The sequence below is a fragment of the Diospyros lotus genome, chromosome 9 (assembly GCF_014633365.1).
Source record: "Diospyros lotus cultivar Yz01 chromosome 9, ASM1463336v1, whole genome shotgun sequence".
Lineage (NCBI taxonomy): Eukaryota > Viridiplantae > Streptophyta > Magnoliopsida > Ericales > Ebenaceae > Diospyros > Diospyros lotus.
Window position 1 is genome coordinate 5,383,567 of NC_068346.1, and position 22,995 is coordinate 5,406,561.

General features: G+C 37.5%; 1 protein-coding gene across 1 annotated transcript; it reads left to right on the plus strand.

Annotated features, from left to right (window-relative positions):
• The first annotated feature begins 555 nt into the window (after positions 1-555).
• On the plus strand, positions 556-21,691 carry LOC127809588 (uncharacterized). The gene is made up of 3 exons (XM_052348486.1): positions 556-905; positions 20,430-20,522; positions 20,910-21,691. The coding sequence occupies exons 1-3, from the start codon at positions 842-844 to the stop codon at positions 21,506-21,508; spliced, it is 756 nt and encodes a 251-aa protein (XP_052204446.1). The 5' UTR covers positions 556-841; the 3' UTR covers positions 21,509-21,691.
• The last annotated feature ends 1,304 nt before the right edge of the window (positions 21,692-22,995 follow it).

Consider the following 22,995-nt stretch of genomic DNA (forward strand, 5'->3'; position numbering starts at 1 on the left):
AGAAATAAGCCACATTTAACGGTTAGATTTTTGTAGATTTGATTTTTAATTTTCGGCCACAACTTAAAAATGCACTACCAGTCGCCACTAGCTATCGTGGCCGATGGTTTTCGACGATCAAAGACAACCACTCAACACTTAAGGGCCCATTGACTAACATATCCAAAAATCAGCAAGATTTAACGGCCGAATCTCTATAAATTTAAATTTAAAATTTTGGTCAAATTTAAATAGCGTGTATATATGCACTGTTAGTCTCCATTGACCACTGTGACTAATGGTTTCTGATAATCAGAGGCAACCACCTGACACCTAAGGGCCCATCGACCAATATATTCAAAAACTAGCAAGATCCAATAATCCAATTTCTCTAAATTTAAGCTCTAAGTTTTGGCCAAATCCAAATAATGTGTATATATATATGTATATATCATGTATTTGTGCTAAAAATTATTATGAACAGGTTTGAAACACTTGCCTACTTCTAGATGGGGTCAATGGAGACTGTGGCAGAAGGAAGAGACAAAAGAGAGAGGGTCGGAGCTGCTGGAAGAGACGCGGAAGCTGCTGCAATCTGTAATGGAAGAGACGAGGAAGCTCGATCGCACGGGCGAGGAAGGGGGGGGGGGGGGGAAGAAGGATTGTTATACTGGATAAATTAATTGTGTATTGGGTCTGAGGCATCACGTCTCCCATTGCCACTCCAGTCGCCGTCTTTCTGCAGCCCTAAAAGCTGCGATTCCCAGCTGCAGAAAGCCCCAAGCGTCTTCTGTCTTCGCCATTTTCAGACCCAAAGCCACCGCCATTGATAAAAAAAAGAAGCAATCAAGAAGAAGAAATCATGACAATGTCTACGGGTTTGTTCTGGATGATGATTGCGAGCCTCCTCGTGTTCTTTTCCAGAGGTAACATCAGAGGTTTTGATGTTCTTCGTTTCTCTGATTCCCTTGTTTTGTAATTTCGGGATTGATGGTTTTAGTTAATTTTTGATCTGATTGCCTCATAAATAAACTAGATCCTAATCATTAGATATGTTGTCAAGAATTTCATACTTGTATAAGGGTTTCTTGGTATTTTTGGCATGATAGTTGTAGGCAGTTGTACTGTAACAGGCTGTTCAAGGTTGTACCTTTGTATTGGCAGCAAACTATAGCCTGCGTTCATGTGCGCTTCACATGGCTCAGCATGCTGGAACATTCTACCAACCATGCTTAACGGAAATTCAAATCCTAGTGGCCTAATTATACCTTTATTTATATTAATCAGGTAGTTACCATAACAATGCTTTTGTTAAATTGAAAATGGCTATGAGTGAAGCTCCAGTTTTGGCTTTACCAGATTTTAATAAGCCGTTTATGCTGGAGACTGATGCATAATTTGGGAGTTGGGGCTGCACTTATGTAGAAAGGACGACCATTAGCCTTTATAAGCCAAGATTTAGCCCCTAAACACTTGGGGTGAAGCATTTATGACAAGAAATTATTGGCTATTTTAATAGTTGTAGATAAATGGAAGAATTATTTGGAGGGCAATTAGTTTATTATACAAAGTAACCATGAGAGCTTAAAATACTTATTACAGGAAAAACTACAGAAGAAGGGAATGACTAAGTTGTTGGGCCTTGATTATACTATTCAATATAGAAAATGAAAGAAAAACTTAGCTGTTGATGCTTTATCCCGACATTTTGAGGAAGGGACTACTACAACCATCACTTCCATTTTTTTTGATTTGTTGCAAGGTGACAACTAGCTATGAGTTAGCTGACTGGTCTACGGAATTGCTAGAGCAATTGACTATTGATTCTAGTAGACCAAGTTATACAATGGCTAATGGATTAATTAGGTTTCAGAACACTTACCATGAGATGAAGCAGTTATTTTATTGGCCACATTTGAAGAGAAATGTGATGGATTTTGTGATGGTTTGTGATGTTTGCCAATATTGCAAGCATGAAACAGTGGCAACTCCTAGTTTATTATTGCCCTTAGCAACGCTTTCGCAAGCTTGGACTGGTGTATCGATGGATTTTGTAGAGGGCAAAGATTGTATTTTGGTGGTGGTGGATCAATTCACAAAATTTCCCCATTTTCTAAGTCTCTCAAATCCTTTTATAGCTCAAGAATGTTAGGACCCTAGGATATATAAAAGCATATAGTGTTGGAATATATGTATGGTGGTGCAAGTAATTTAAATTTTTTTGCATATCAGAAATATGCAGTGAAATACATAAATACACACCATACACAGTTTCAGTATTTAAGCAACAAGATATTTTATCATATGAAATACAATAAATCACATACCTGTAACCCAATGTCAGGTGGGAATAGAAATTGTTTCTACCTTGAGATCGAATCCATCTCTAGTCATGGTGGGCCTAGTCTGGCCACACTTAGGAAGCTACACGATATCACGTCGCAGTCCTTGTCTCGTACTAGCCTGAGGATGTTGATTCACTAGCACTCATGTATCTCCCAGGTTAATCCAAAATTTTCCTGCGCGTAACAATTACGAGACTGTAATTTTTAACAAAAGCAAAAGCAGAGAGAATGACTGAGGAAGAAGCCAAGCATAATTCACCACCTTAGTAAAATTGCTCCTCGTCCAATTTTGCCTTTAGGTAAACACCCCACCCTCTCCAATTTTGTGCCATGTGTAATCCACATTTCTTAGCTGAGGTAGTAGTTGGAGTCAACTGGTTGAGCGAGGCAGTCGATTTTACTGTTGTTTCCAAAAGAAACTACAACTCGATCCACTAACAATTAGTGAATCCTGTCATTAACATTTAATGACATATCTAAAACCACCATTAACTATTAATGATAATGGAGACACAACGGGTGCATGGTGTTGATACTAGAAGCCACGCTATATGGAGTGTGGCTTTCTAAGTTCAGTACCGGCTAGCAATCATATAACGTTAAAACCCTTCTGACATCGGCCAAAATACCTTGACTCGTCACAAGAATCTCTCCATGTTCTAGTGATGATCTGAAAGATGCTGGGAAGTGCAAAGCAACAGTCCAGCACAATATAGAAAGCAATGAAGTCAAACTTCAAGTGAATTTATTATAGTTGACAATTACCATATAATACAATTCTTTTGTCATCTAACTGAAAGTTAAGCAAGATCATTACGGGGCAAGCAACGTAGTTCAAAAATTTTGAACCTTACCCCAATCCTGACAATTGGATTAACGCCGAAATCAAAACAATCACATACAAATTAAAATAAATCTAACATTTAGATTTTCGAGTCATTCGCGGATTCGAGCTGTCCAAACGTCTGGCCTCTAACTCATGATACGCCACACGTGTTTGTTGGCGAGGAGAGTGGAATGAGAGTGCTAGCTCCATCTCCTTTTCACAGCTTGTGTATGAACTAGTGTTTTAAAACGCGCTAGGCACTATTTGGGCGCCAAGGTGGGGCCTAGTGCCTAGGGCACCTAGGCGGGGCCTAGGAAAACTATTTTTTTTTTATATCTTTATGATGTAATTTGATGTTATTTTCAATTAAATCAAAGTTGAAAAGCATCAATAATGTGACATAAATCAATAATGCAACAATAATGGAATGACAAGTGAAATATGGAATTAAGCATGAGAAAACAAATTATTGTAGATTAGTTATAAGTTCAATAAGACAAAAGCAACAATAATGCAACATAAACCATACCTAAAGAATCTAAGTATCTAACTATGTAATTGGACTTCTTCCTCTCCACATTCTTCCAACACGCGATCTTCATCAGACTCAAAATCAAATTCATTGAGCTCTTACTCATCTTCTTCTAATTGAAAATCATCTTTATGAAGCTCTCTCATCCTAGAACTTCTTCGAGATTGAAGCATCCCATTTGCTCTAGATGCTTCACCAACCATTTTCCAAGTGAGCCTCGTACTAAGTTCAACTTCTTCATCATCTCCTCCTTCAACGATCCATCCTTGTGCATTACTAGCATCACTAGCAAGTAGCACATCAACATTCATTTCCTTCTTCATCTTTTGCTTGTTCATCAATTTCACATTAAATTGCTCTAGATGCTTCACCAACCATTTTCCAAGTGAGCCTCGTACCAGGTTCAACTTCTTCATCATCTCCTCCTTCAACGATCCATCCTTGTGCATTACTAGTCTCACTAGCAAGTAGCACATCAACATTCCTTTCCTTCTTCATTTTTTGCTTGTTCATCAATTTCACATTAAATTGGACAAAGACTAAATTGTTCAATCGATTCACATCCAGTCTATTTCTTTTCTTCGTATGTATCTACATAAATAAAATAAAAGTAATATTAATATAAATGATAGGGATAATGAAATTAAAATATTAAAAACGTTTTAAAATATACACTAACCCCTTCAAAAGTACTCCAATTTCTTTCACAACCAGATGAACTATTGGTTAACGAGAGGATCTTCTCCCCATTCGTTGCAAGTTTGGAGTTTGATTCCCTTAAGTCATCCACCATGTAACTACATACATAGGTCAAACAAGTATAAAGTAAATAAACTTATACATAATAGAAACTAAGAAAACGATTAAAGAAATTTTATACCTAGATTATAATTATCATCATTTTTTGCACACCTTTGAGTTGCCCACGATTTTCCAAAAGCTCCCTCTTTATGAATATATTTTGGCAACACAATATTTACAACATGACCTTGCAATTCACCATTAGCATCATAAAACATCTCCACACAGTTAAAAAATCCATTCATGACTTCATGATCAAGTTGTATATCTATATCCTTAAAAAAGTAGTAGGGATTCAAAAGGTAAGCCGTAAAATGTAGTGGACTATCTAGTCTATCTTTCACCATTGCTTCAATAATCTCCATAATAGGCTAATAGTTCTTCTGAAGAATATTTAGGGCTTCCTTAATAGCTTCATTTGCATGCTTAATCTCTCCATATAAAAAGCCCATAGAAGGCTTTTTATCTACATCAACAATTCGAATCACCTTCACCTAAGGTGCAAAAACCTTAAGGCATAAATTCACACCATTCCAAAAGGCAATGCTCATCATAGTAGCACATGCTATTTTTCCTTTAACAGTCTTTGACCATTTGCACTCCTTCCATTCAGAGCTAGTAAATATTATTCTCATTTGAGCTTTTTTCTCCATCAAACTTTACAGAGTAAGGAAAGAAGAAACGAATCTAGTGACTCCCAGTCTCACTATATCCCTCTTATTTGTAAATGACCTCATTAAGGAGAAGGTCTTATAGTGTGCATAAATGAAGATTGTCAAACTCTTGGCCTGATCAATGACTTTTTTAAGCCTCGGTAGTTTTCCTATACTTTCAAACATCAAATTGATGGTGTGAATAGCACATGATGTCCAAAAGATATTTGACCTCTTTAACTTCAATAATTTTGTTGCTTTCATAATGTTGGCAACATTGTCTGTTACTACTTGGATGACATTTTGAGTCCTAACTTGCTCAATGCACTTGTCCACATACTCATAAATGAGTTCACTTATATGTGTTTCATCTGAAGACTCTCTGGAAGACAAAAAAGTAGTACCTTCATTAGAATTAACACATAGGTTCATGATGCTACTCCTTTTTCTATCTGTTCAAGCATCTATCACAATGGAACACTCATTTCGTGTCCACTCTTCTTCATGCTTCTTCAGTAATTCTTTAGTTCTATCAACTTCTCCCTTTAACAACGGTTCCCTCAACTGGTATTGATTGGGAGGTTTAAAGCCCGGGCCAAATTGACCAACAATTTGGTCAATTTGAAGCTATCATGATATATAGCATTGAAAGGTATACTAGCTTCGTACATCCATCTAGCACAATACTCATGAATAGTCTGTGTTCTTTCTTTAAAAAGTGCTTCGTTGATATTTTGCTGCCTTTTCGTCATTCCCCCAGTCATGTTTGTTTCAGGTCTGATGGAGGTTGCAAACTTATCCATAGGGTCAAGTGTATGGGGCGCTTTTTTGCTACCTAACTCTTGCAATTCATCTTCATTATCCCCATATTAACAAAAGATCTCATCAAATCTTCCTCCTTCTTCTTACTCTTTACCTCGGCAATAGCATTCTTACATTTAGCTTTATCATCTAGAGAAGATTTTGGACATGCAGAAACATTTTCGGAAATGTGGCCTATGTGTTCTTTTACTCTGTAAACTCCGATAGACATAACTTTACCACACAATTTATATTTAACTTTATTCATATTCTTCGAATCAATTAACATTTCATATTCCCATCCGATATTATTTGACTTCTTTTTAAGAACCAAAGTTGCATCTGACGATGCTCCCGTACTCCAAGTCTCATCCGACATTTTTAATTTAATCGAAGAAACTTGCAATAGAAACCTATATATATAACCAATAACCTCACTTAATATTCAAAATAACAATAACATATCATGCCATAACTGCAAAATAATCAAATTAAAACAATAAAATAGCAAAATAACTTTTGTTTTCATGTATTTTCTGCAAAATAACCAATAACCTCAGATAATTTTTTGTTTTCAATCTTCTTTATCATGTAAAAACACATATATTATATATAATTAATAATAGAAACTAAATATATATCTAATATATAAATAGAAAAGAAAACAACAACATATCCAACCTTTGTCCCACTATGTAGGGTCGGCTACATAAATTCTAGACTTCCATGTATTTCTGTTTTTTGTCATATATTTATTTAGGCCCATACACTTCATATCAAACTTTAATGTCTCTCGCAAAGTCTTCTTAGATCTGCCTCTATCTCTTTTTTTGACTAATTATTCTATTTCATTAACTCTCCTCACATGGGCGTATCTTGGTCTCCTTCTCACATGACCAAACCATCTTAGTATATTCTCTCTCATCTTCTCATCGATTGGCACTACTCCTACCTTATTATGAATAACCTCATTTTTAATTTTATCTTTTCTTATATTTGATGGCGAGGACGCAACGGCGACGACGATGTTAAGGCAGCGAGGAGGATGCAACGACGTAGAGGTGGTTAGGATGAAGCTTGGCGGCGAGGATGGAGCTAGAGACAGCGATGATGGTGAGGTACAGGCGGGCCGGCGACGTTGAGGCGATAGCGTTGAGGCAGCGGCGGCCTTGTGGTGAGAGGAGTATGAGAGGGGGAGACAATTGAGACTGAGAGACTAGCGATTAAGAAATGGAAAACGAAAACCCTAAAAATGTGATATTTAAAGCAAAAAATTAGGCGGCCAAGGCAGCGCGGGCCGCCAGCAGATTAATTGAGTTGGTGCCTAGGAGGCCCGACTAGGGCATTTTCACGGTGGCCAGTGACCGCCTAACTCCTCGCCGGCTGCCTAAGCCGATTTTTCGAACACTGGTATGGACGGAAAGAATCTCCCGTTTCATATCGATGCGGAAAGAATGACAATTTTTTTTTTCCAACTCTTGAAAAACAACAAAACCATTCATTAATTTAGGCAACCTATAAAAGGGTATTTATAGAGTAGCAAGGCCTCGTAGGGTTTTTTAAACCCTAATGGATATGGGCTAGCCCATTCATTCTAGTCCAACTAGGAACTTAATTATTTGGCCCAAATCTATTAATAAGTTTAAATAAAATATTTAGTCCAAATCTAATTTAAGTCCAAATATAATATTTAATTTAATATATGGTCCAAATCCAATTTAACCCAAATATTAATTTAATTTAATTTAATATTTGGGCAAAATACTTTATTTAGCTCAAATATTAATTTAAACCTAAATATATTTTATTTTATATTTGTCACTCCAACAAATAGAAAATTATTAAATTAGAAATTTTTTTTCTAATTTAATCAATTGCTATTTTAAGAAACTCTTTTCTTTATGACGACCCTCGTCATATCGACGTCATTACGTCTATTTGTTTTTTTTTTTTCTGTCAGAACCTACAACAGCACAACTTCTTGCCGAAGTGTCCCACTTAACTATATTTCCGCTCTCCCAGTTTAAGCCAAGGATCGTACCTATTGCGTATGACTTATTAGGTTTCTAAATATGTTGACAATGTGTCGGTATGAACACATAAGACAATATTAGCCTTTAGCAAGGCATTATGCCTACCCAATTATTCAAAAGGATTCATAATCCGCAAACAACATTTCACGAGCATAGTTACCATGTAATTCGATCCTCTCGTCAATATATCTTCTATGATCTTAAGTCTGTCGATGTGTTGTTTGATTACGATCATATGAGTTTTCTTCGGTTATCCAGATATCCCCACTTAATAGAAAGTGAATCAATAACTTCTTATTGATCTCTTTCACCATGACCATGGATTTAAAGTGAATATCCACCGAAGGCACCTTAGATAGATCATCCTCTATCAAGAGATAGACGAATCTCATATTGGTTATGCACCCATATTCATAAGCCTCACGATATGCCCAATGATAGCCCACATGCAGCCTTTGTCTAAGCCTATTGAAACGATGTCAAAGAATACCGGTCTTCTTATGAGATGATCGTGACAACCTCAGGTCCAAGGATTAGTTACACCAATCTCGTATGAGAATTCCATCAACATATAACCAAAATGGATTCTCATAGCGAGTCATGTCTAGTGACACATTCTCTAACATTGGTCATCTATGTACTTGTACAGGCATCCCTATGCCTATGGGTGTGAGACTCCCATTACTATCACATAGTAAAAACATAGCACATACAAGTGTTACCGCAATTGTCAATGTCCATTCTTAGCATTGCTACGACTTGGGACATTTAATGATGTCTACAAATTGTGATGCATCATCTCACATTTTTATAGATTAATCACAGTATATATCGTATGGACTTCTATCTAGTTTCATCCGGTCATTACAATAATAACAAAAAACTAATAGAACAACTTCTTGTGAAATTGAATAACTCCTTATTCAATAATAAATATGATTATAATTGTTAGTGTACAACATTCCCAATTTGATTGGGTTTAAAGCACTTACACTAACACTAACGTCTCAACCGAGCAAGAGTCATGGTACAATAAACTCACAAACTCAGTAACTATGTGTCCGATCTTATCAGCATGACTAGATGACACCTCAGAAACCACTTTTTTGATTGATCATATTACCTTGGCCAAGGACTTTCCCATCACACTAACAGGAGACCATATAAGACGTTTGCTTCACCAATGATGATGAGGGTGATAGATCCTGTCTCTGGGAACCTGTCTCCATGCACTAGCAATACGGAACCACATAGATGAACGTTCTCATCTCGCAATTGGATGATTTAATGCATTAGCAAATTCCGCACACTAATACACAAGACAACCATGTCAGTTCAAGTTTAAGGACCAATACACAATTACAACTTGACGACATGATCATTATACACAAGCCATGTGATTAGTCATTAGTGTCACTTTCAATGCGTTGTTCTCCAATAACCACTCCCAAGTTTACTAGAGACATCCCCATGTCATATGGCATGTGCTCCCCACTCCTAACCATTAGTATCTCATACCAATTAAGGTAGTAAATATCGTGTCAGTCCATAATCCATTATTTAGAGTCCCCATCTGATTAATCAGAGATGATATTGGCAGTGAAATGCATTATCTATAGGAAACTATAATGATCAAGTTGTTTGGACAATAGATCCAAAGGAAAAATCCGATTCCTTTGAATAAGAAGTTCATGAAGAGAATATTCAAGATGATATTCTCGAAAGTTTGGTTCAAGAGGTGATTGATTCAGCCAATCAATTCCCAAAAATGAAAGTAGATAATAGAGAACTTGTGAAGATAGAGACAATAACATTTGGATTTTTTGAAGCTAGAGTTGATTTAGTCTGTTGCAATGAGCAATTGACATGCAATGATGTGAAGGAGCCAGTTGCAGTTGTCAAGACTGATGATGTGCCTAGCGAGAGGTTCCAGGAGGAAAATAAGAACTCTTTAGGTAGAGTGGTAGAGAAAGCAAAGTTTATTACATCATCGTTGGTGCTGAGTCCATTGTTTGAGGGACTGGCTAATGTCCTAGATTGGGACCTTGGAAGGAATGGTTATGGTAGAGGAGATCCTCAAAATATTGTTCTTATGCCTATGGCTCCTTTGCTTTTGGTCTAGGAGGAGGCTGCGATTCGTTCTGATTTATACAAGAATTCTCTCCTTGGGGAACAGATTCAAAGTTTTAAAGTAGAAATCGCTACTTTAAGCTGCAAAAGTTCATCCTATTCTAAGATATCTTCTAATGTTGTAAATGTGTGTGGATTTAATAAGGAAATATGGGGACAACATGTAATTGGAGGACAACTACAGAAAAAATATTGAAGCAGGCTTTACGGTTGGAAACAAAGTTTTGCATAAGTTGGACTCAAGGAAGGCTATGGTGTTTTGTGCTAGTAAAGCAAAATATTGTTTGGAGATGCAATAGAGAATGGCTTCAGCAAACAAATCTCTAACAAGATTTCAGCTAAGGGAAATAGCTAAAGAAGCCAAAAGTTTAGAAGGGGAGAACAAAGCTCCTGCTACTTTGTTGGTTCTTATTCCAACGGGCCAATTCAAATTTTTGTCTATTGTATTGAAGGATGGACTGATGACTGGGATTGCTCTCAAATTGCTTTTGTCTGAGTATCCAAGGCAAGTCCACATTTCTCCATTGCTACATCTAAGGTTATTGCAGATATTTTTGCACTAGAGAATGGCAGGGCCTGTCCGGAAGCCATTAACTGCTGCTAATTATGCGTGTTTAACATCCTTCTACTAGATGGTGGTGTACTGTTAAAGGAGGTCACAAACACATTTAGTCATTCCTCTAGACTCCAAATAACCAACATTTAAGGAGCGGTGATTGGGAAAATTTTGTGAACAACGGTTGGCAGGTTTCAACTGCTAACTATGATGACCAGAGAGTGGTTGCTTCTGGTTTTCTTCCAGCCGATGAGTACATAAGAGCTATTGACAATTTGTTAGTGTTAAGAAAAATAGGAAAAAAATGCTTCTCTTCAATCTTATTCATCTCTTACCCAAGCAACTCAATTTATACAAACTTTCTTACAAGATTAGGAAGTTGCTAAAAAACTAGCTAAGGAAAGATTTCTAAACCTAGATTAGGAAACTATACATATTTAAGATACAAAAAATCAATCAGAGATATACTAATCTAGATCTAGAAGATACAGTTCTAATTTTAGAAAATATATACAGCTAATCAATTAACCATCAATTAAATCAATCAATCAATCCCGATTGAGTCTTGTCTAAGATTGGGAACAAGATTAGAACCCTTAATTGCTGACACTCCCCCTCAAGATTGGTTATGGATATCATGCATACCAATCTTGCTTGTCATCCTTCTAAACACGGCTGCAAAGAGGCAAGCCCTTGGTTAGTACATCTGCTAACTGATTGTGTGATGAAATGTACGGTATGCATATCAAACCACTATCCAATTTTTCTTTTATGAAATGTCTGTCCACTTCAACATGCTTCATTCGGTTGTGTTGAACTGGGTTATGAGCGATACTAATTGTCGACTTGTTATCACAATAGAGCTTCATAGGTGCAATCCATTCAACCTTGAGATCATTTAGCAAAATTTTTAGCCACAATAATTCACACATACCTAGAGCTATGGATCGGAATTATGCTTTAGTACTTGACCTAACAACCACATTTTGTTTCTTGCTTCTCCATGTCACCAAATTACCTCCTAACATGGTACAATAGCCAGAAGTTGATCTTTTATCTATAATAGATCCCACATAGTCTACATCTTTGTATGCCTCTAGTGTCATGGCTTCTCCTTTCTTGAATAGAATGCCTTTCCCAGGTGCTCCCTTCAAATAATGAAGTATCCTGTACACAGCTTTAAGATGGCTTTCTTTCGGATTGTGCATAAATTGACTTACCACCCCAACAGCATAGGCTATATCAGGCTGAGTATGGGCCAGATATATTAACCTTCCAACTAACCTCTAATAAGCTCCTTTGTCAACCATATTGTCTTCTAAAGCTTTTCTCCTAGTTTATGATTCGGGTCAATAGGGGTTTCAACTGCCTTGCAGCCAAGCAATCTAGTTTCATTCAGGAGATCCACTATATATTTTTGCTAGGAAATGAATATGCCATCCTTTGAATGAGCCACCTCTATTCCCAAAAAATATTTTGATCTCCCCAAATCTTTAATCTCAAATTCCTTCACTAGACACTCCTTCAATTTTGTCATACCTTCCTCATTATTTCCAGTAACAATAATATCATCCACATACACAATAAGCACTGTTACTCCCCCTATAGCCGAGTGGTGTATAAAAAGTGTATGATCTCCTTGGCTTTGCCTATACCCCATGTTAAGCATGACACCTGTAAATCTACCAAACCAAACCCGTGGGGACTATTTCAACCCATATAGGGATTTTTTAAGTTTACATACAATGTTCTTGTCCCATAACCTGGTGGTAATTTCATATACACCTTATCTTCTAGATTCCCATGTAAAAATGAGTTTTTAACATCAAAATGATGCAATGGCCAATCTAGGTTAGCAGCTAAGGAAAGAAGAACCCTAACTGTATTCAACTTTGCCACATGTGCAAATGTGTCCAAATAATCCACCCCATACACTTGTGTGTATCCCTTGGCAACTAATCTTGCCTTGTACTGATCTATAGACCCATCAAATTTATATTTCACAGTATAGACTCATTTACAACCTACTGGATGCTTTCCTTTGGGTAATTCCACCAAATCCCAAGTCTGATTTTTTTCCAAGACTGCAATCTCAGCCTCTATGGCATCCTTCCAATTCTTTTTCCCTATAGCTTCAGAAAAATTGCATGGGATAGGAATAGTGTGTAGGTTGGTAAGAAAGGCTCTGTGGGCAGATGACATCTTAGAAAAGGAAAGAAATAGATACAAAGGATGTTTAGTTTAGGCTTTAGTTCCTTTTCTAAGTGCAATAGGCCAATTTAGATCATATGTATCGATTTTGGGTGTGGATTCAATATCTGTCATAGGGCTATTATCAAGAGTATCAGTTGAGGAGATACTTGGAGACGACTTTGAAATAGTGGCAAAATTATCAGTGTCTTTTCTGCCTGTGGAGATTTCAGAACTGGCAGGACTTGTAGGGGATGCTGGAGCTTGCACAGGGTTAGATTCAGGTTTCTTCCTCCTTGAATAGACCTATAATGTATGAAGAATAGATGATGGCACCTCTTCTGATGACACTCCTACTGAATCCTTTAGATTAGAAAATGGGTTCAAGGGGGTGACAGATCATGATCAGAAAGAGATAAAGGAGAAATCCCACTAGTTACGGTTAGATTTTGTTTTGGGGTACTAGAGGCTTTGAAGTTTGAAGTAAGATTTGTTCTCAGCAAAGGTCACATCTACAGATACAAAAAAATTCTTTGAAGGAGGGTGATAACACCTTTAACCTTTTTGTGTAGAGGAATATCCAGTCAACACACATTTTAATGCACGAGGATCTAGCTTCCCTCTATTAACCGTAGGAACATGAACATAGGCTGTGCACCCGAATATCTTGGGTTGCCAGCTACTAACCACATGAAAATTAGGAAAATGGTTAGTCAACAATCGAATTGGGCTATGAGATTCTAAGGTTTTTGATGGAAGTCCATTGATAAGGGAAGTGGTTGTTAGAGTTGCTTCCCCCCAATAATGTTTTGCTTCCCCCCAATAACAGCTAAAATGTGGTCATTTTTCCTTTCGGCCACTCCATTATGTTGAAGAGTGTAGGGACAAGAGGACTCATGGATTGCTGAAAGAAATCAGATAGGTTGAAAAAATCTCTAACATTGTCAGATCTAAACTGTTTTATTCCTACTCCAAACTAAGTTTTGATCATGGTATAAAATGTAGGAAACACACGACTTACTTCTGATTTTGATTTCAGTAAATACAACCAAACTACCCTAGTATAATCATCCACAAGTATAACAAACCATCTTGCCCCAAAAATATTGGGAGCATTTGATGGACCCCAAATGTCACTATGAATTAGATAAAATAGAGATTCAATCCTTTTATTGGATAGAGGAAAAGATACTCATTTATATTTTGCAAGTTCACACACAGCACAACTAAATTGTTTAAAGTCAAGACCTTTCGCTAAATCAGGAAACATTAATTTGAAGGTGAGAAAAGAGGGGTGACCAAGCTTATAGTGTTCTAACCACATCTTATCTTTATTAGATTGAGCTAGGCATGACATAAGAGGAAGAGACTATTTCTTATCCTATCCACCTGGTTTCTCAAGGAAGTAAAGTCCTTCTCTAGCCCTAGCAAGCCTAATCATCCTCTTCTTGCCCTGTTCCTGTATCTCATAGACATTAGAATGGAAAAATACACTATAATTAGTATCTTTAATGAGTTTTTGAATAGATTTGAGATTAGCAAACAACTTAGGGACATGAAGAACATTTTTTAGGGTTAAATGCTCATTGAGAAGAACATCTCATTGGCCAGAAATAGTGGTAAGAGAGCCATCTGTCATTGTGATTTTTCTTGAGCTAGAACATGGGTTATAGGAGATGAACAAGTGTGGATAGGAAGTCATATGGTCTGAAGCACCCGAGTCTAGGATCCAATAATTTTGGTGCAAATTTTTTGAAGTATGTAGGGAAAAAGATAAGGAAAAAGTACCTGTGAGGGCAAGAGAGCAAGTACCTTTTTCTGTCTTCTTATCCAGGGACCCCAACAAACTCCTCATCCTTTCAATTTCTGTCTTGCTGAGTTCAAAAATCTCCCATCCTTGCTCTAAATCGCTTGGTTCAGATTATTGACTGATGCTTGCCATATAGGTTTGTCCCTGCACTTAGCTTCTTGTTGGTCCTACTTTGGGTGGCTTTCTATGAAGCTTCCAACACTTCTCTATGGTGTGCCTAGGCTTTTTACAATAGGTACACCATAGGGAATCCCTATCTGTGGGTTTCTTCTCATCTCTAGGTCCTTTGCTTTGATAGTGAGCTCTTAAGGACACTAGGGTCGAGCTCTCATTCGAAATAGGTTCCAGCATTACACCCCTTCTCCCTTCTTCTACTCGTATTAGAGAGATTACCTCATTCAAGAAAGGGATGTCTTCCTTGCCAAGAATTTGCACTTTGACTGCATCAAATTCTATGTTGAGATCGGTTAAAAAATCATATGTTCTCTCATTTTCAACAAATCTTTTATGTAGTGCAGCATCCTCATTGCACTTCATCTCTAGACACTAGCAGTGGTTAAGTCCTTGCCATAAAATCTGCAACAAATATGCATACTCAATAATAGTCTTCGTACCTTGCTTGGTTGCTGCCACCCTTGCCTGTATTTCATAGATTTGGGTCGTATCCTGAACCTTTGAATAGGTCAACTTTATGGCCTCCCATATGTCCTTGGCTGTTGTCATGAACATGACAGTGTCACTGATTTCTCGAATCATGGAATTCCAGAGCCAAGACATCACCAAGGAGTCTTCTTCATCCCATGCTCCAAACGTCGGATCACTCTCCTTTGGGCAACTTCCCAACAAATGGTTGAGCTTCCCCTTTCCTTTAAGAAAGGTTCAGATCAGCTATGACCACTTCAAATAATTCTTACCATTCAAGCAGTAAGTTGTCTAAAGATTCTGCAACTCCCCCCCCCCCCCCCGAAGCCTCCATTTTGAGTTCCAGTGACCGAAATCTCTGAGGTATGGCTAGATGTTGAATCGGGTGAAGGATCTTGAATGGTAAACATGCTCAACGAAGGTTGGGTGGAAGAAGAACAATAATACTAATGGAGAGAAGATTGAAAGGGGAGGGGGGGAAATCAGATGACAAAACAAAAGCTTGAAGCCATTGTTCATACGCTAATAAACTGCCAAGACCCATAACCAGAACTAAACCCAAACAGATGGAAAGAATAAGGAACCCTTAACACCATGTTGCATAACATCCCTACAGAGTTACCACAGATAAACACCTTCTTTCCAAATCCTCAGATGGGGTGGTTGAGACTTGAGACCATAAGCTTTCCTTTGTACCACGAAAAAGAAAGAGAGCACCTCCTTCCCTTCTGCCTCACATAAGAATTTTTCCCTTCTGCCTCACATAAGAATTTGTAGACTTAAGCCACCAAATTGTCCAAAACCTTAAGCGCATCACACTTTGGGAAGGAAAAAAAAATCTCCTGAGAACCCTGAAAGAATTACACCCAAGCTACGAAGTCTTCATTCCTTTTTACAGGTGATTTAGCTAGAAAATTTTCCATTTGATTAGCTTCGCTAAAAATATGAGAAAACTTTAAGCCTATGTTTGGGAGAGAGGTGGGATTGAGGATGGAATGGTACATAATAAAAATAGAAAGTAAGAATAAATGAAGTAATGTATAGTTTGTTGTCCTTCTATTGTTTGGGGAGAATAAAATATAAATAAGTGTAATATAACTTTTTACTTTGTTTGGATAGAGAATGGAAGGGATGGAACAAAGAATACACTCAATATAAACTTTAAAATATCTAAGAACCCTAGGTCTTCCAGTTAAAGATCCATCCATATTCCTAGGCTGGCTATTCTTTGAATTCCCCCAATGTTTAAGAGACACGTATGATGAGAGAAAAGAGGCACATTGTATGGAAAGTATGGTTCAAAGCTTTATTCACTCTTGTAGTCTGAAGTTCAACTTGTCGTGTACCTAAGGGGGTTAAATGCAATAAAAGCATAGTAGGAGAGACGGGTGTCATTATTAGAACTCTATAGAAGACTAAATGTAGTAACAAGGCTATTCTGTTAGCGCCAACCGCTGGGAACCGAGTATATAAAGCTCAGCCCAATACAATTGTAAGCATTGAATACTTTTGAATTGATTCCTATTCAAATTCTCTCCCCTAATTCTACAATTCTCTCCATCTCAATTCTTCTTTATCCCCTTCCCCTACTCTTCTAATTCTTGCCTAAACGTTCTCACTAGAAGAACCCATGTCGAATCCAAGAGGATGAACCCCTAAGGGAATTCCTGGGATTAACAGGTTATTACAGGTGGTTCGTAAGAAACTATGGGGTAAAAAGCAAGCCATTAACTGACCTATTGAAGAAGGATGGTTTTAAGTGGAGTGAAAGAGTAGAAGTTGCATTTAAGAATCTTAAAAAGGTCATTAGTGAGGTGCTGATACTCAGCATTCTTGACTTCAACAAACCGTTTACATTAGAGGCGGATGTGAGTGGCACAAGGGTGGGGGCTATTCTATCTCAAGATGGGCGACCTTTAGCTTTTATGAGATAAGCCTTGGCCCCAAGGCATCAAGGGCTAAGTACGTATGATAAGGAGTTATTGGCAATCCTTATGGCAGTCGAAAAATAGAGGCATTACTTGGAGGTTGGGTAGTTTATCATAAGAACTAATCACAAAAGCCTTAAATGTCTATCTCACTAGAAGTTGAACACCAATTTGTAGAGAAAGTGGATGACCAAGTTGATGGGGTTAGAGTTTGTGATTCAATACAGAAAAGGAAAGGAGAATGTTGCAACTGACGCGTTATCACGGTGCCATGAGGAAGGGCAATGTGCAACCACATCTGTATTGATACCGGATTGGTACTAAGAAGTAACAAGTAGTTATGACAAGAGCTTGTGGACAAAGGAATTGTTGGAACAACTGAGTCTAGACCACAACAGCAAGCAAGGTTACACCTTCAATAACAGTCTCATTCGATATCGAGGACAGCTGGTGATAGGAGATTGTGAGGCACTGAAGGGAAGCAGGTATTCTTTGGCCAGCATTAAAGACATCGGTGATGGAATAGATACTCAAGTGCGACGTTTGCAAAAGGTGTAAGCATGAATCGGTGGCTAAACCAAGTCTTTTACAACCACCAGCAGTACCTAACCGAGCTTGGGCTCAAATTACAATGGATTTTGTAGAAGGCCTGCCCCGCTCAGAAGGGAAGAACTGTGTGTTGGTAGTGGTAGACAGATTGACTAAATATAGCCATTTCCTTAGTCTCGCCCATCCCTTCACAACACCAGAAGTAGCCAGAGAATTCTTGGATCATGTAGTGAAGCTGCACAGGATTCCTCAGTCTATCATTTTAGATAGGGATAAAGTGTTTAACATTTTATTTTGGCGAGAGTTGTTCAAAGCATTGGGTTCTAAGCTTCTTATGTCAACTGCTTACCATCCCGAGACCGATGGCCAATCGGAGAAAGTCAACCAATGTTTGGAGGCCTATCTTAGATGTTTTTGTTTTGCACAACCTAAAGGATGGAACAAATGGTTATCCTTGACACAATGGTGATATAATTCCAGCCACCATCGTTCCATAGGGATGACGCCATTTGAGACCTTATACAGGTACAAGCCTTACTTAGTATGGATGGGCAGCTAACCAACTTCAGTGGCAGATGTGGACTCCTACCTACAACACTGACAGAATGTCTTACAAACTCTTAAAACAGAATTGGCTAAGGCACAAAACTGAACAAAGCAAATGGCAGATAAGAAGAAGAATGAAAGAGAATTCGAGGTAGGAGAAGAAGTGTACCTCAAATTCAACCCGCCCCAACTCAAATCCATCTTACAGTAAAAGGTGACCAAGCTCAGTCCAAAATTTTATGGACCTTACCCCATCACCAAATGGGTGGGACTAGTAGCTTACAGATTACAATTACCCGAAGGAACCCGAGTACACCCCGTGTTCCATGTGTCCCTTCTCCGAAAAGCTACCGGATTTCAAGTCGCCAGCCAACCCCCCCCCCCCCCCCCCAGTAACCCTCCAAGAACCAGAACCAGCAGTCCAACCAGTCGCTGTTAGAGATAAGTGGGTCATCTTTCAACAAGGGGCCGATATCACTCAGGTGCTAGTCCAATGGTCTACACTACACCCGGATAGTAGTACGTGGGAATACCTCCCAGAATTCCTCAACTAGTTTCCCAACGCAGCCAGCTTGCTTACCATTCTTGGGGACAATAATTAATTGAAGGGGAGGGGAGTCGTCATGTACCTAAAGGGAGCTTACTGTAATAAAAGCATAATAGGAGAGACGGGTGTCATTATTAGAACTCTATAAAAGATCGAATGCGGTAACAGGGCCATTCTGTTGGCATCAATCGCTGGGAACTGAGTATATAAAGCTCGGCCCAATACAATTGTAAGCATTGAATACTTTTGAATTGATTCCTATTCAAATTCTCCCCCTAATTCTACAATTCTCTCCCTCTCAATTCTTCTTCATCCCTTTCCCCTACTCTTCTGATTCTCGCCTAAACGTTCTCACTAGAAGAACCCCTGTCGGATCCAAGAGGATACAACTCAATCAAATCTTGAATATTTAGAATTGCATTTTGGAAGATGATGTTGTTTCTCTCCGGCCACACACAAAAAGAAAACAAAACCTTTTTCTAAAATCTTTTGTGAGCGAAAGACTTGGCTGACTGATTAAACATTTCATTCAAGGATCCTGGACAGATCCATTAGGAAAATTTGAACCTAAGAGTCCAAGTAAATTGAAAAAGATGATTAATAGATTCTAACTTAGATTGCAAGAAGCAGGAGTCATTTTTATCCAATACTCCTTTCATATTTTTTTAGATCTATCATTGTTTTAGAGTTCTTTAAAGAGCCTAATAAATCTATTAGATGGGACCAAACTGTGAAGACCTATCTCTGCAAGTTTTCATTCTTTCACTATTTGATTATTGGTTTAGTTAGTTTAAAATTTGGTTTCCTCGTTTAGTCATGATGAATATAAAACCAAATTTCTATGTATTGATAAATAATGACAACAATAGGACTTAATCCTTTTGTTTAGGGGGAAGGGGCACTAGATGGAGTTGAATTATTATAAATATATAATTTATTAACTTTTTAACTATCTCTGTATTTATAACTATATTTTCTAAATATATAGGCTATTATATGTCTTATAATGCATGTTAGTATAGTGGAAAGTTTTGTGCCCTAATTAGTGCGTTAGAATTTTTAGAACTTATGTATTCTCCAAATTTGTTGGTGCCTTGATTGAAGAGCTTTCTCAATTACTAAAAGAAAATCTTGAACTTGAGTGCTTGTGGGGCTTATGTAAATTGCTTGGTAAGTTTTCATTCTCCCTTAACTGTGAAAACTTATTCCTACAAGTTTGCATTCTATCACTGTTTGATTAATGGTTTAGTTAGTTTAAAATTTAGTTTCTTTAAGTCATAATGAATGTAAAAACCAAATTTCTGTGTATTGGTGAACAATGACAACAAGACTTCATCCTTCTCAGGGAAAAAAAAAAAACAAGCCTTAGTCCCAAAAGGTGGGGTCGAATTATTATAAATATAAAAAATTTATCGACTTTCCAACTGTCTCTATATTGACTATATTTGTTGAATATATAGACTATTATATGTCTTTTAATGCATGTTAGCCTAGTGAAAATTTTTATGCACTAATTAATGCATTAGAATTTTTGGAATTTACTTATTCTCCAAATTTGTAGTTGTCTATTGTGAAGAGCCTATACCGGAGAATCTGATGATACGACGTTCGAGGAGCATGAAGCAACAATACGTTGAATCAAGGAATGCGACTAGTAAGTTTTCATTCTCCCTTGACCGTGAAGACCTATCCCTGCAAGTTTTCATTCTATTATTGTTTTATTAATGGTTTGATTAGTTTAAAATTTGACTTTCTTGCTAAGTCATGACGAATGTAAAACCAAATTTTTGTGTATTAATGAACAATGACAACAACAAGATTTTGTCTTTTTTGGGGAAAAAAATGGCCTTCATGTCACTAGATGGGGTGAAATTATTATATATATAAAAAGATTATTAACTTTTCAAGTGTCTTTATATTTATAACTATTTTTTTTGAATGTATTGGCTATTGTATGTCTTGTAATGCATGTTAGCCGAGTGAAATTTTATGCACTAATTAATGCATTAGAATTTTTGAAACTTGTTCCCCAAATTTACAGGTGTTCGTCTACCAGCTCTAGATGACACTTCTGATTCTGGAACAATTGACAGCAGATTAACCCCCACCACATATTCATTTCCAAATGAAACTTGTACAGGGGAATGCATCATTGACATAAGAGCTAATGAAAGTCGCGATAGTGATGGCAATGCTGACATTGCTAGTGATGAGACTCTACAACCACCCGCAAGTCGCAATGATGAGCCATCACGTTCACGGCCTAGGATTATTAATTTTGTTCCTAGTAGTAATATCAATTGGCTTCTGCACCATTTGCGAGAGTTTCGACCAGTTGATGATTCATGGCTAAAAGTGTTGGCAGCGATACTCATTCAAGCCTCTGCTTCCACTAGTGTCCATAGTGGCTCATCATCGGTTTTTAAGGTTGCTATTGCAGTGGCCTTTTCAGCTAGTTTGACTGCACTTTTACTTCGCTATAATAATGGAGATATAGCCCCCCGATGCCTAGTTAAGCTTGGGGCCATTGCTTATACAATTGTGATGTATGAGGCCAGTGTGAACGATCTTCCAACGTCGATTAGGTGCATCATCACAGTGGCCTTTCTCATCGCAGTCGCCACAGTGATCAATGCTTGAAAGTAATCACCTTATTCAACATGAAATATACTTAATTAAGTAATATTGTGAGACAAGAATGCAGAGATGTATTTGTTTGTTGTATGTTCCTTCAAATTTGGTACTTTTTTCCCCTTTTTTGCTTTGATGTAAGAGAATTTCATTTTAATGCATGGCAAGGAACACTGGACCAGTTTTCTCCCTTGTGATAGCTCATTGCAGATTATTTGTATTTACAAAATATGTTGTGTTTAATTTATCTCCTAGTTTTCTGAATTTAGAAAATACAAGAGCTAATGCTACCGGTTCTAAACTTGTTTTATATGCTTTTTTTTTCTTTTTTTTTATGTTCATACAAACTAATTGAAAAAAGCTTTTCAATTATAATTATAATTTTGTATGTAATATTGTTGTTGTTATTAATATGCTAATTTTCTAGCCATGCATGCTTCTAGTGAATTTGAAAAGGAAGCAGTATACTCAATCTGCTCGCAGAATGATAACAGTTGTTGCATGAGCAACAAAGGCTGATCTTTTTTCTAAGTCCGGGAGGTATTGAAGATTGTAGTTGGTAGCTCACCCTGTAATCGCAAGCATACACAGCTGATGTGAACTTGTTTATTTTCGGATCCTTTATTTGCTCTTCAATTGGTACTATTGAATTTGATAACCAGTTAAAAAGTCGAGCAATTTCAGCTCTTCTTTCTTTGTTGCTGGCAGGACTCTGATCTTACTTCATGTCCTTTCTTTGTTCCTGGCATGAATCTGATCTTACTTCTTGTCCTGCGTGCCTGCAAGTTCTCATTCTACCTTTTACCTACCGTAAGGTTTTGACGACAGATGGGTTAAAACTATTCCGTGGAGAAACCCATAATTGGCATGGGTTAAAACTGCGGTGTAATTTTTTGAAGAAAAGATTAGCAAGAGCGGAAGATATTTTCAAAGTTTTTTAGTAAATTAGCTACGATTATTTAATAACAACAATAAATATGGATGACATTATAATTAATTTCAGAGACAGCAATACATTTTTGGACCACATAATACGATGGAGTCAAATATATTCAAGGGCATTACCCCATTCTTTTACAATTTGCTGAAATCACGCTTCTTTCACTCTAGTCGGATTTGCTTAAGAGAGCCCAAAAAACCTAGATACCGTCACCGAGAGATGGAGGAGGAGAAGCGGAAAGCAATTGCTCAAGAGAACAGTACCGTCTTATGAACTTGGTGAGCCGTCGATGACTCTGAGCGATCCTTGCAATTGGCTTGATGATGATCCTATAGTTGATGCCGCTATGTATTTAGTTCCATCGTCTTAATTTGTAGCTGTGATTTATTACCATCAATTATAGTTCCATCCTCCCACATGGCCATCGACTGGCTAGGAGTTGGACAAGAAGCAATTATAGTTCCCATTAGCTGTCATTTATTACTATCAATTACAAGTGGGCAAGAAGCATCTCATCTTCACGTTGACGAAATAACGAGGAAGATGCTTAACATCC